Source organism: Populus euphratica, unplaced genomic scaffold, assembly GCF_000495115.2.
Source record: "Populus euphratica unplaced genomic scaffold, PopEup_1.0 scaffold88.1, whole genome shotgun sequence".
In the NCBI taxonomy this organism is placed as follows: Eukaryota; Viridiplantae; Streptophyta; class Magnoliopsida; order Malpighiales; family Salicaceae; genus Populus; species Populus euphratica.
This window is the reverse complement of record NW_011499956.1, coordinates 565715-579261: the sequence shown is the minus strand read 5'-3', so window position 1 is coordinate 579261 and position 13547 is coordinate 565715. Positions and strand designations below refer to the sequence as shown.

The following is a 13547-nucleotide window of genomic DNA, read 5'->3' as shown; positions in this document are numbered from 1 at the left end:
CGTACTTGAGTGATCAAGAAAATATTCATCACCCTATATCTATATAAATTATAAAAAATTATTTTATTTATTCTTAAATAGTATTGACTAAGAAATCATTAGTCAAAATAAAATGAAATTTAAAAAGAGTTTTAAATTTTATTCAAACGATCAACGACTATTATGTACAAACATGATTTAACATGGTAGACATATTATATCCTTTAATATTAAATCAAAATATTATTGATGAAAAATTATTAATTATATTGAGAAACTAAATACTGATAAAATTAAGTTTATTTTTGTATTTAATAAGTTATGAATTGAGATATATCACTTGTTTCTTAAAAAAGAAATCTTCAAGTTATCCTAATAAGCTTCTTTTTTTTAAATTTAATTCATTTATTTTTTTATCTAATTAAATTACACTTATCTTATTTGATCCAATTCAGTCTATAACTTAAGTAGTGTATTTTTTTAAAAAAAATTGCTTCAAATAGAGCTTTGTGTCTTACCCTTAAAATAATCAATTGCTCGAGACTTAGTGATATAATTGAATTGTTGTTTTGTTATGTTTTGAAAAAAAAATTGCTTTAAATTAAAATTTTTTTAAAAAAATTTTATATACTAATGTAAAAAATAAATTTTAAAAACAAAAAATATTATTTTAATATATTAACAAACATAAAAAAAAACATTTTAGAACACTATTTTCAGAGATACATTCAATTACTAGCTATTGATTGAATGGTTTCGAACCAGTTCTTGGAAAATGCGACAACAGTAGTAGCAGCATCAATACCCTTTGGCAGGCTTGGAGATTGTAGCTGTTAGTGTGGTATGAGTTAAAAGAGGGTTTGAGAGAGAAACACCGCGGTTGGGATCATGTTCATCAGTCTCATCATCATTGCCAAAAGTTCTCCATTCGGCCTTTTCATCGACGCAGTAAGGTTCACGAACCAAACTGTGTCCCCATTTGTGTGATCAACAACATTTGCAGTGTATGGCTTGCGTACTTCTACAGTTTGTGTTTGTTTGTTTTTCATCTTGGCGTAAAGTAACAAAACACGGCGGGGGGGTTCGTTTCTCTGCCTTGGTCATCTAGGAAAAGAAGAAACCGTATGTTAAGTATGCTCAAGCTGTTTGTAACTAATAGATAGATATATTATAAGAAATAGATGGACACTAGATTCATGCGTTGGCTAGAAAAATCATTTTCCGCCCTCTGATTTCACACTTGCCTGATCAAGTATTCTATGCTGGCTATCTACACGATGTGATTGATCTTCAGCATGGATTCACCGAGCAGCAGCAGGAACGAGCAAGGAAATGCATGAAGGTCAGCATACATGATGATTTATATTTATAGTTTTCCTATAGGATGGCTTCACATGTAATGTAAGGATCAAAATCGATCCTTTCGTTTTCGACCAGTGTATCTGGTGTCAGGAGGCACAACGTTTCCTTTTCTTCTCAGTTGCTCTTTCTTTTTAAATATCCATTCTCTGTACTACCCTTTCCTGGTTATTTTCCGTTTTTTCTTAGGTCTGTTCTTGTCTGGAATGCATACCTGCATTCCCACGGTAAATGCATATATAATAATTAGTGAATGAAAACCCCCATATTAAAAAGAAAAGGATACTATGCTTACAAACAATCCCAGTTGACGCCTGAACAAAACAAAAAATACAAGACAAAGCAGCCCAAGAAAATGACATATCAGAATGTAAAGCAAATTGATAGAGAGGTGAATGCCCGTGCATGATGAAATGAAGATTAGCAGACAATTAGCATCTAGCACATCATGCTTTCAAGGTTCATATTCTTGAAAAAGTTGCAACCTTCTATGGATATATGCTTTTAATCCCAACCCGAACATTCAGGCTACAGGATTGGAAAGGGCTGGAACGATCAAAGCCAAGCGAAAACCTAATATATGAAAAACAATATTTCTAAGCTTCTCCTTATCAGTCATGAAAAGCCCATCATGAGAGTTTTAAATAGAGGCTAGCATACCTGTGTGGGTAATCAATAACCACACCACCAGCAAATCCAGCATGCATTGCAGGTCTCAAAATTAATTCACGCTGGGCTATGTTTTCAGGATACACTTGAAACACTGCTCTCGCTCCTCTTGCCAAACATCTATATAATGATCAAAAGAAAGCCCTGCGATAAAAACATCATTCGATTTAGCAATGGGGAAAAAATAGGCGTCAGTGATTCAAAGATACTAAATCTATATAATGATCCAAAGAATGCCCTGCGATAAAAACATCATTCGATTTAACAATGGGGAAAAAATAGGCGTCAGTGATTCAAAGATACTAAATCTATATAATGATCCAAAGAATGCCCTGCGATAAAAACATCATTCGATTTAACAATGGGGAAAAAATAGGCGTCAGTGATTCAAAGATACTAAATCTATATAATGATCCAAAGAATGCCCTGCGATAAAAACATCATTCGATTTAACAATGGGGAAAAAATAGGCGTCAGTGATTCAAAGATACTAAATCTATATAATGATCCAAAGAATGCCCTGCGATAAAAACATCATTCGATTTAACAATGGGGAAAAAATAGGCGTCAGTGATTCAAAGATACTAAATCAAATGGGTAATGTTGATCATTAGCTACTGTTGATTGAAATCTAATCGAATGCAACAAAATTTGTTTAAATTTGTGAGTATAGTCGAATTGAATTTCTTGTAAGCTTGAGCGTGGATCCCTTTGCAAGCTCCTCTATATAAACTCAATACTGAGGCTGCAATGTTTGATGGAAGCTCAGTTGGTTTGGGTGGTGGTGTCTGTGATGAAGAGGGAATGAACATTAGGGATGCATCAAAACACTAAGCGGTCAAGCATCAGTGGAATTTTTTTAAGCTCGAGCAATTTTATTTTGATTTCTGCTGGTCAGGGATGCAGGTTTGCTTGAATTAGATATTAAAAGTGACATTCAGACTGTCAGCATGGTAGTAAACAGCAGAAGCAGACCCCAGGCAACTTATATTGGACTCACCATTGCAGATATCAGAGGCATTGGCTCAAACTTCCAGGACTCAAGTTTCAGCTTCATTCCTTAACAATCTAGAAATTTAGCTCATTATCTAGCTCACAACACATCAGGGAACCGAGAGATTGTCCTTTTCGAGAACAAGTTTCTGGCCTTATTTTTGAGTTGTCTGTAATAGATGTATTAAACTTTATTTCTTTTCATTAATGAACCCCAGTTTTGTCTCTAAAAATATACAGAAGAAACCAAGCCCAAAGTTGACCCCAAACAAGATTTGATAGTTGACAGACTACATGAACCAAAAACAGAAAAGAGAAGAGAAGGAACTTGCTTCAGTCTTAGTTTTGGCTCATGCAAGGACTTATCGGCTTTGCATAACCACTAGGAGCCAAATTGAAAGTCAAAAGAATAAGGTTAGCAAAAGGCACTCCATAGACAAACAACCCATACAAAGGAAATGCAAAAAGATATGGAAATATAAGAGGCTAGGAGAAGCATCACCAGACCAGCTTACCAGCTCCAGAGTGCAATTCTGTAAACATTGACAGTTCTATTAGAATAGAGGTTCAAGTTTATGTATTATGGAAATAAAAATTAAAGAAACAAATCAAATTCAGTTAGTGACTTTCACAGGGAAACCATAGACCCGTAATTTTAATATCATAACTTCTCTAAAACATCCTCCCCAAAATCTCATTTTTCCCACTCATCCAACCACTTAAGATTTACTGCTAATTGTCTGTCCGATTAAAAATTCCTGCCATCTAGAATGGTCCGCCTTGCAACATTAATTTACTTTCTCTATAAAAATCTCAGTAAGAAAGGAAGGGGTAAAGCATAAGCATGCTTTGGCTCCTAGTCCTTAGTTGAAGTAATAAACAGGTAGGGTAAGGAGAGAGACTAGTCATGACCTTCCAAGTTCCAACTAAAAACTAAATTTAGCAATGTATCAAACGTTTTGCCTTGAAAAACTGTAACTTGCTCCACAATTTCCTCTTTTTCAAGGGAAGGCTATGACTAATTCATGAATGTCAACCTTTTATTTCTTTTATTAAGTGATGTGTTAATTAAAAAACACAAGGAAAATGCAAGTTAAACAGGATGAGCAAAAGACAAGCCTATGCCTAACTGAAATAACTTCGTATAGGTGGAATGTCAGAAGATGACTACGGGAAGCATAGTAAGAATTAGATGAGGTTCGCCAAGAATACTGAATTGCAAATGAATTTTATGGACAAGTTCTAAAAAAAAACACTTGCATAGTACATGCATACATGTCAAAAGCATACTAGAGAGTAAAACCTGAACAGCTGAAATACTGATGGCACCATCAATAACTCCAGGTGTCGAAGTGGTATGCCCTGCAACAAAAGATAATCATTCCATTGATAAATATAAATTGAATCCCATGGAAAATAAGCTTGCAAGTTTGATTGCATATTCCATCGTAATAACAATAAATCTTGCATCGATGACCATTTTCAGTTAATGCCTCCCCACAAAGTCCTGATCCGCAGCCTGAAAAAGTCCAAAATAATCACAGTAAATATTTGAATCCAAGGGTCAAAAACTCTGGAACTAAATTTTGCAGATGCGGACATGGCCATGGTATGTAAATGCATGATTAACCAAAAAATAATGTAAATAGTATCAGAAATTCAAGGTTTTAAAACAACAAATGCTTGAGGTAGAAAAAGCTAACGCCCCACTCAGGCATATTAAAAGGATAAACCACAGCAACAAAATAAAGTCTTATTGAATATGCAAGGGAAGAAGTAATATCAAGAAATGCTTAATTAAAATCTTGTTGGATAAGTCAGTGGTCCTGAATCCTGACTCGTGTTTGGCTCTCCCCTGAAGCACTATTCTAGCTACCTCGTCCATGGTCTTTCAGTCCAGTTAATTTCACTACAGAAATCTAGGTTATTCCATTTAACAAAAGACTGATTTTGCCAAGCAGCAAAATTATCAAAGTTGAGACCTCTTGTTCAATTCCAAAACATTAATGAAAGCAATGGAAGAGTTATTTTCTAAATGGTAAAAGATCAGCTCTATTCCAAAGCTTAAATTCATATAGGAGGTGCATACATGAGAGAGAGAGAGAGAGAGGGTCCATATGTTATGGTTACAGGAAATGTAATATGCAACATACATATCGATATCGAGGAGTGATCTAGGGATTTCATCATCAGGCAAAGCAAGAAGCTTTCGCATTTTAAGAATTAAATTAAAAGAAAGAAGAAGAAAAAGAAGAGGAGGGACACCTGAATATCGATAATATAAAAAGAAAAAATATATTTCCAAACCTCTGAATCATCATAAAAAAATTCAGGTGAAGCTAATAGCTCTAGCCGATTCAACAAGCTAATAACTCTGCGAAGTCATCTATTAAGAGCTACGAAGCATGAAAATTGGTCCAGAATCGGAGAGACGGGCGATTAAAACCAAGTGCCCTTTTTTTTTTTTTAGCGCGAAAGAAAATCCCTAAACAGCTGAGCTTGCATCCCAGACAAACAATCTTGGTCCATTCCGATGATGTCCAAATCTAAACCCAAGACCAAGACCAAACAATATCTACTTCCACGTTGGATGTGTTTTTTTTTTTTTTTTTGATAATTTGATTTTTATTTCAGTTTAAACGGTCTGAGAGCTGCCTCAAATAATTCTCAAGAAGTAATACAAGCGCCATTGATATAGGGAGTCTTCATGCAAGTTGCAAGGATCTTCCACGATCCTTCCAACTATATTACCGGCAACAATGATGAATCCAGAAGTAATGTCAAGGCCTAAGCAAATTTGTTGCTCTGGAGCTTGCTTTAACATGCACCCTGTTACCATTGAGGGTTTGTGGTTGAAACGGAAAAAAACGAGAAAAAGCTGCAACATACTAACATCGGAAGCATCTGTGGCTATCCTCCTGAAGGGGTGTGAAACATTGGAAATACTATTGATAATCTTTCATTCAGCATGCTAGAACCTTTCAAAACACAAATCTTAGGAGTAAGGATATCCCTAATTGTATTAAATGTTATTAAGATCGGAGGTTGGAGCCAAGTCGAATCTCACAATTGCATTGAACAACACTTGCAAACGAAGTCATGCTAATCCCAAAACTTTAATAAAGAAAACCACACTCTAGTTAAATCAACTATCAAACCAGAGGCAGGAACCGATTCGCATGCATCACAAGAGCCAGCCAAGCGGACACATAACAAGAGACACTCCAATAACCAACCAGAAGCTTAAAACATGATAAAATGCTAAATATAAACTCATTCAATATACCCACCTCTGATCCAAAAACACTTAATCTGATCTAAATCCAATTCACCAGGGCTAGTAAAATTTTGCAACATGAGTCAAAACCATACAGAATGAAACAAGACAGATCAACGACGACACATCAACTAAGCAATCGCCTTAATCAAAAAGAGAGAATCCCATATCATCATCACTCTCTGGCTCCTCTTCCTTCTTCTCCTCAGCAGCAGGTGCCTCAGCTGCAGCTGCTGCACCTCCTGCTGGAGCTGCTGCTGCACCTCCACTACCACCGCCAAAGAAGGCTCCACCGCAGCCACCACCAATGATCACCTGCACCAAACAAAATTTACCCACCTCATTAGACAACTAAAACTAACATCGAATGCCAAATCCACATATATTTTGCACTCTCATATGACAACTATTCTTGCCTACAAATTCTAATTTAGATAACTAAATTATATTCCAAATTAGAAACAATTGTTCAATTAAATAAAAATAACTTGAAAAAGATCAGATGAATAAGTTTCTCACTGCAGTGCAAGCCAACACACATACATGCATTTATGGTTATGAGATGATGCTTCAAAACCCTTAACTGTTTGAACAAACAGCAAAAGGTTTATTAACAAAACGGACAAAAGATATACTTCATGATGAGATACTAAATCAAATAATTGTACTTTAAAGCAAGAAAATAAACAAAACGATAAAGAGAGAAAATGTGAGGACCTGGAAAACGGCGGATGAAGGCGTGACGTAAGAGAATGAGGACTGGACGCCGCCAGAGGAATCAGCGGAGAGAGCAGATTGGACAAGTTTCCTTTGCAGCTCGAAGGTGGAGGAAGCGGAGGCCTCAATATCGCCTTCGGCGATCTGCTTGGCACTCCACTCGTTACCAGAGCACCTGCAAACGAATGTGAAAACTCCCATTTTGATTTCGAATTGATTCTCCTTAAACCCTGAATTTGCTACGAATCTAACAGAGTGAAAGAGAGACGGCTCGCCAGTCCTTCGAGTGTGGTATTTATCTGATGGAAACCTAGGGTTTGTAATTTTTTTCGAAAAGGCTGGTTTGTCCTTAAACATCTTTTTTAATTTCTATGCTGCCCTCCTCATTATTTCTCCCTTCTTTTAGATTTATTTTTAAATTGTTTTATTTTTAATTACACCATCTTTCAATATTAGTTTTATTAAAGATTAAGTTTTGTAAATTTTTTTACAGAATTATCTTAATTTTATAATTTAAATCATAAGTTTAACCGTTTAATTAGAATGTTTTAATTTTTTTATTATTTTTAATTTCACACAATAGATTAATTAAAAAATTATTTTTTTTATTTTTTTATTTTTTTTATAAAATTATTCTCGTAATAGATTGCCTGATTTCATTTTTAGCTTACTTTTTCCTAAATGATGACATGAGGGCTACTGAGGCAACAGACCTTAGCATTTAATTGTTGTGAAATTATATGTTGATCTTAGGGCAGCTTTTAAAATAGATTGTCATAAACTGTTGTCTATTATTAAATCAACTAGTGTTTAGTGGTGATGATGTGTTTTGTGGTTATAATATTTATGAATTATTATCATAGTTTTATCCTTTTTGTTCTTTGAATTAGTTGCTTGACATTCGATTAAGTTTTGTGAGGAATTTATGCAGCCATTTAAGTAAGTATTTAAAAATATGGTTGTATTTATATTTTTAAAAAATTTAATTTTTTATATTAAAAATTACATTTTTTATATATCTTAAATCGTTTTGATGCATTAATCTTAAAATAATTTTTTAAAAAATAAAAAAATTATTTTGATATATTTCAACATGAAAAACACTTTAAAAATCAACCATAACTATATTTTTAAATATAATGCATTGAGTTGTAGTGCATAGAGTAATTCATTTGACTTCAAAGTATCTTTTATATCCTTCTAATATAGTGTGTATGTTTGAGAATGTAATAATTATTGTTTTTTAAAGTATTTTTTATTTTTAAAAATTATTTTTTTGTACCAGTACATCAAAATAATCTAAAATATTAAAAAATATTAAAACTAAACAAAAAAATTTTAAAAAATTATAAAACATGATTTTCATTGCATTTCTAAACGAGATGGGATACAAAAAAGGCTAATGGTCTGAACATGTTTATTCGTTTTTAAGGATTCTATATGATTGTATGCTATTTTTAATGAGATGTAAGGGTTTGATATGCAGAAATGGAAGGAGGTGAAGCACAGAAGAAGGTGAACAACATGATTTTATTTGATCAAGCTACAAACAATAAGCTTTCTGCTGAAGTTCTCAAGTATAAGTTTGTGTTGTTTGTCTTGTCTGACCGAGAGATATGAGGGTATGTTCCTAACTCTCTGTGTTAGCTTTTTTATATTTTATGTGGGTTAATTAGGTTTTAGAGCTTGTTCAAAATGCATCAAGGGATAACATGAAGAACAAAATAGTAGTAAGGTATCTGTTGTTGGATTTGAGGAATGATGGAGAACTTGGAAAGTTCTCAGCATATGGTGGATTGCTGCCTAACATCAATCTTTTTTTTTCCCCTTAAAAATCTGAAAATGCAATCACCTAGCCCAAGTGGCCTTCCAAGGCCACCAAATTACCTAAAAAGATTTATAGAGTATCCCAAAACATCATTAAAATCATGTTTTAAAAAAAATTAAAAAATTTCTTTGTTTAAAATTAATATTGTATAAATATTTTTAGATTGTTTGAATGTACTATTATCAAAAATAAAAAAAAAATATATAACACAAGTTACATAAAAAAAACTTATAAAGTGTTTGGAAACGCAATTGAAATTATATTTTTTTAAAATTTAAATTTTATTTATAAAAAATAAATATTTTTTTAATATTTTCAAATTATTTAAATATGCTAAAGTCAAGAATACTTTTAAAAAAATAAAATAATATATTATTTTAATATATATTCACACAAAAAATACTTTGAACCAGGACAACCACTATCAATATTTTCAAACAACTTTTTAGTATTATTATTAATAAAAGGGAATATTTAGTTTAGTTATCTATCTATCTATATATATATATATTTGTTTTTTATGTGCTTGTTGATGATTTAATTAGAAGCACCAATTCAGAAGAAATTAAAAAGAAAAGAAAACCCGCTGCCCGTTCAAAAAAAATACCCTCGCTCGCTCTGAACTGTTGGATTGTAAATATCAGCATGAATTTAATGATCTTTGTTTATTAATTAACTATTATTATCGTTGATATATTTTTGTTTGATCAAGTAAGTTACAATTAAGGACAGACTAGACACTTAAAACTGGTTAATTATTCTCTGAACATTCTATGGATCAAAATCCTTGAATGCTTCAACGCCACCACAATTATAGAGCTTCTCTCTTGTTTCCTTATCATTGGTTTTCTCTATAATATTTTCTTTCTGAAGGGAAATCCCTTCCCTAGAAATTAATCAATTCCTACGTGCATTTCTTTTTTTCTTTCATATCCTTAAACACCAAATCCCAGCTGATTCTCTCTTCTATCCCATTTCTTACAGCAAGTGCTTATCGAGAAGAATAGATACATGCATGATCAAGAGGGATTGATGAAGAAGGTGCCGATAATTAAAAAGGGTTGCAGCAAATTCTGGTATTTTACGGTCGTGTTTCTTTTATGGTTCTTATTGCTTTACTTCTTCTTTAATTCGGGCTCAAAACTTGATAAGAAGGATGATTTCTTGTTGAAACACCATTATGATAATTTTGTTGATACCAATGAATCGAGTTTTGGTGGTGTGAATTGGAATTCCAATGAAGAAACAGGGCATGTTGCACCAGACTCTATTATGGATATGGATACGAAAGCAACAGGTAATCCTGTCGACAATTTTTTTACCGGTGGTGATTGGGACAAGTATCTTCGTGAAGTATCTAATGCTGGGAAAGAATCAAAACCGGAAAATCAAATACATCTTACAGAAAATGAAGCTCGATCGATCAACAAAGTCTTTGGTGAAGGAAACAGAGAAGAATCTGGTAATGCAAGGAGTACAGCAAGGGAGAACCAGGTCAAAAAACCGTTTGATCATTCACTTCCTAGAGAGGCTAGGAGGAGACGGGTCAAGAAACCGGCAAGGGAGAAACGGGTCAAGAAACAGGTGGATCATTCACTTCGTAGAGAAGAGAAGGTAATCGAGGAGGTCATCGAACAGCCTAACAAGGAAGATCAAATAAGGAGGCAAACCAATTCGGATTCACATCCTGAATCATGTGTAGGCCGATACATTTATATCCATAACCTTCCAAGCCGATTCAATGGTGATTTGGTCAGGCATTGTCAATCACTTAACGAATGGTCTAATATGTGCCCCTACCTGTCAAACTTTGGCTTTGGTCCCCAGCTAAAGAATTTGGAAAGGACGCTCTCAAACACTGGCTGGTATGATACAAACCAGTTCATGCTAGAAATCATTTTCCACCATAAAATGAAGCAATACAAGTGCTTAACCAATGACTCTTCATTGGCTTCAGCAATCTTTGTCCCTTACTATTCTGGGCTTGACGTTGCTCGTTATCTGTGGAATGCTGACAAGAAGATGAAAGATTATTATTCTCGTCATCTTGTGAGGTGGCTAAGAGAAAGCCCCGAGTGGAAAAGATTGTGGGGTAGTGACCACTTCATGGTTGCTGGAAGGATCACTTGGGATTTCAGGAGATTAACGAACAACAACAATGACTGGGGCAACCAGCTTATGATTTTGCCTGAATCTAGAAACATGACAGTGTTAACTATTGAATCAAGTCCGTGGAACAACAATGACTTTGCAGTACCCTATCCAACATACTTTCATCCTTCAAGTGACAACGAAGTGTTTCAATGGCAAAACAGGATGAGAAGACTGAAAAGGCAGTTCTTGTTTTCTTTCGCAGGTGGGCCGAGACCTGACCTCCCAGATTCTATCCGTAGTGACATTATTGAACAGTGCCAGGCCGCAAGGGAAAAATGCCTATTGCTAGAATGTATTACCGGTTCAAGCAATTGCTATGAACCAGTTAATTTGATGAAAATGTTTCAAAGCTCTACGTTCTGCTTGCAGCCTCCAGGGGATTCCTATACTAGGCGATCAACTTTTGATTCAATCTTGGCTGGGTGCATTCCAGTTTTCTTCCATCCAGGTTCATCTTATGCCCAGTATTTATGGCATTTCCCGAGGGATTATACTAAATACTCCGTGTTCATACCGGCAAACAAGATAAAAGACGAGAAAGTCAGCATTGAGAGGACGTTATCTCGGATTCCTATACAAAGAGTATGGGCTATGAGAGAAGAGGTTATAAAGCTGATTCCAGGCATGGTGTATGCTGATCCAAGTTATGGATTGGAGACCCTTAAAGATGCATTTGATCTCACAATTGATGGGGTTCTTGAAAGAGTTGAGAAGATTAAGATGGATATTAAAGCTGGAAAGAATTTTTCTGAAGATATAGAAGAGTATACTTGGAAGAAAAATTTATTTGGGACAGAAGGGAAACATGAATGGGATCATTTCTTCGATAGGTCAAAGATGATAATGTATTAGGATTTTTAAATCTTAGAGAAGAGATAGAATGTACAATCTTTTTATATATATAAATAAGTTTTGGTTATTCCGAATTCAAAGTGTATATTGGAATGATTTTAACAAAAATAAGTTAGAAACATCAACTGTTTCGATTAGATTCTTATCATACAACATTGCCCCCTTTTTTTTTTCTTTGAAAGATCTTGGATCAACATTGAAGGTCTCTCATAATCAAGCACATGTTACAAGAACAGAAGAAACAAAAAAGATGTGGCAGATGAGTTCTAAATATGATTGTGCTGCATCCATGCTTCTGATATGAGTTCAGTTTGACTTGGTAGTTTGGGTTGTGAAGCTTATTTAGCCAGTAAGCTTGGCCTCCCGGGCTTTGCAAAAGCATTGCAACAGGAGGCCATTGAAGACAAGAACTTTGCTCTGTGCAGAGATGGGAAGTCCAAGGTCTAGCTGATAAATATGAAGTTTGTCACAGCCCTTATGCAAGAGGAAAAAAGACCTCTAATTAAAAAACTTTATTTTTCTCACAATCTTATTCTTGTATATGATTATGAACAGCGCAGTGGAACTCATACTATAAAAAAAGTTTACTGCTGTGATATATTGAATAATTATTAGGAATCGAAGATTTAAATAAACCCAGCGTCTGTAGTCCAACGGTTAGGATAATTGCCTTCCAAGCAATAGACCCGGGTTCGACTCCCGGCAGACGCAAAGATTTTATATTTTTATTTTCTCTTTTATAAAAATACAAAAAGCATTACTCATAAATTTAATTTATGAGAAAATTACAATTTTAGAGTTGCTTTTAATTCGTGTCTGGATAGAATAGACAAATTCAAAAAAGACACAGATATATTTAATTAAAAATATATTAATGGACAAAATAAATATGTCTATGCAGTAGGTTTTAAGGTAAATTTATATAATGCCAAAACAAAAATTACAAAAATACACACACATGAGAAGAAAAGCTGAAGGAAAGGCACATTCACCATGCTACTATAGTGTAGTTACCTTTTTGCTTTTCTAAAAAATCAATGGCATTGAAGTTTGGGTGTTTTGGTACTTTTACAATACTAATTGGTTATTATACACCTCACCAGGGGTAAAAGTTATCTTTTTATTTCTTCAGCACAATAAAATCACTTATTTATCTTTAAAAATAAAATTCTAAAATTAATATAAAAAGGCTTTATAATTTTTTTTTTACAGTTATTTAAAATGACTCAATTTCACTTAGAATCAAAAATTTTAAAGCTTGTGTACAAGAATGTTTTTGTCTTTTATTATTTTTATTATTATTATAAAGTTGATGGATGACACTTTAATCTTTTAATAAACATAAGATAATATTTTAATAAAAAAGTTATTGATACGTAAAAGATGGCATAGTTTATCATTGACAATAATTTCTTCTTCTTTTTTCCCTTCTCTTTTCATTGAAAATTGTGATGGCCATTTAAATTTTCATACTTGTCCTCTTAGATATTAATATTTCTATTCTAGTTTTTATTATTTTAATTTTTAATTTTTTTGACATTTTTATTTATTTTATTTCAATTTCATACTTCAATCCAAATTTATAATATATTATTTCTTACTAATTTGATCCTTGTCATTTTTATTTCTAATTATTTTCCTTACTTTTTTGTAAAGTTTTTATTTATTTTTAATTTCATCCTTAAATCTTAATTTATAATTTATTAATTTTTACAATTT

At 33.4% G+C, this 13547-nt stretch overlaps 2 protein-coding genes, 1 long non-coding RNA gene and 1 other non-coding gene across 4 annotated transcripts; 2 read left to right on the top strand and 2 right to left on the bottom strand.

Moving 5' to 3' along the window:
* Positions 1-726: 726 nt before the first annotated feature.
* Positions 727-4594, bottom strand: LOC105138358 (uncharacterized). Its single transcript, XR_844752.1, has 3 exons — positions 1999-4594; positions 1224-1552; positions 727-1083 (listed from the first exon to the last, which is right to left on the bottom strand). It is a non-coding gene; the product is annotated as an uncharacterized LOC105138358 (long non-coding RNA).
* A 1634-nt stretch (positions 4595-6228) lies between these two features.
* LOC105138357 (60S acidic ribosomal protein P3-like) lies at positions 6229-7273 on the bottom strand. The gene is made up of 2 exons (XM_011044416.1): positions 6995-7273; positions 6229-6592 (listed from the first exon to the last, which is right to left on the bottom strand). Exons 1-2 carry the CDS (start codon positions 7193-7195, stop codon positions 6422-6424), a joined length of 372 nt encoding a protein of 123 aa, XP_011042718.1. The 5' UTR covers positions 7196-7273; the 3' UTR covers positions 6229-6421.
* A 1209-nt stretch (positions 7274-8482) lies between these two features.
* LOC105138383 (xyloglucan galactosyltransferase KATAMARI1 homolog) lies at positions 8483-12275 on the top strand. The gene is made up of 3 exons (XM_011044438.1): positions 8483-8509; positions 9807-11821; positions 12152-12275. Exons 1-3 carry the CDS (start codon positions 8483-8485, stop codon positions 12273-12275), a joined length of 2166 nt encoding a protein of 721 aa, XP_011042740.1.
* A 192-nt stretch (positions 12276-12467) lies between these two features.
* TRNAG-UCC (transfer RNA glycine (anticodon UCC)) lies at positions 12468-12539 on the top strand. Its single transcript has one exon. It is a non-coding gene; the product is annotated as a tRNA-Gly (tRNA).
* The last annotated feature ends 1008 nt before the right edge of the window (positions 12540-13547 follow it).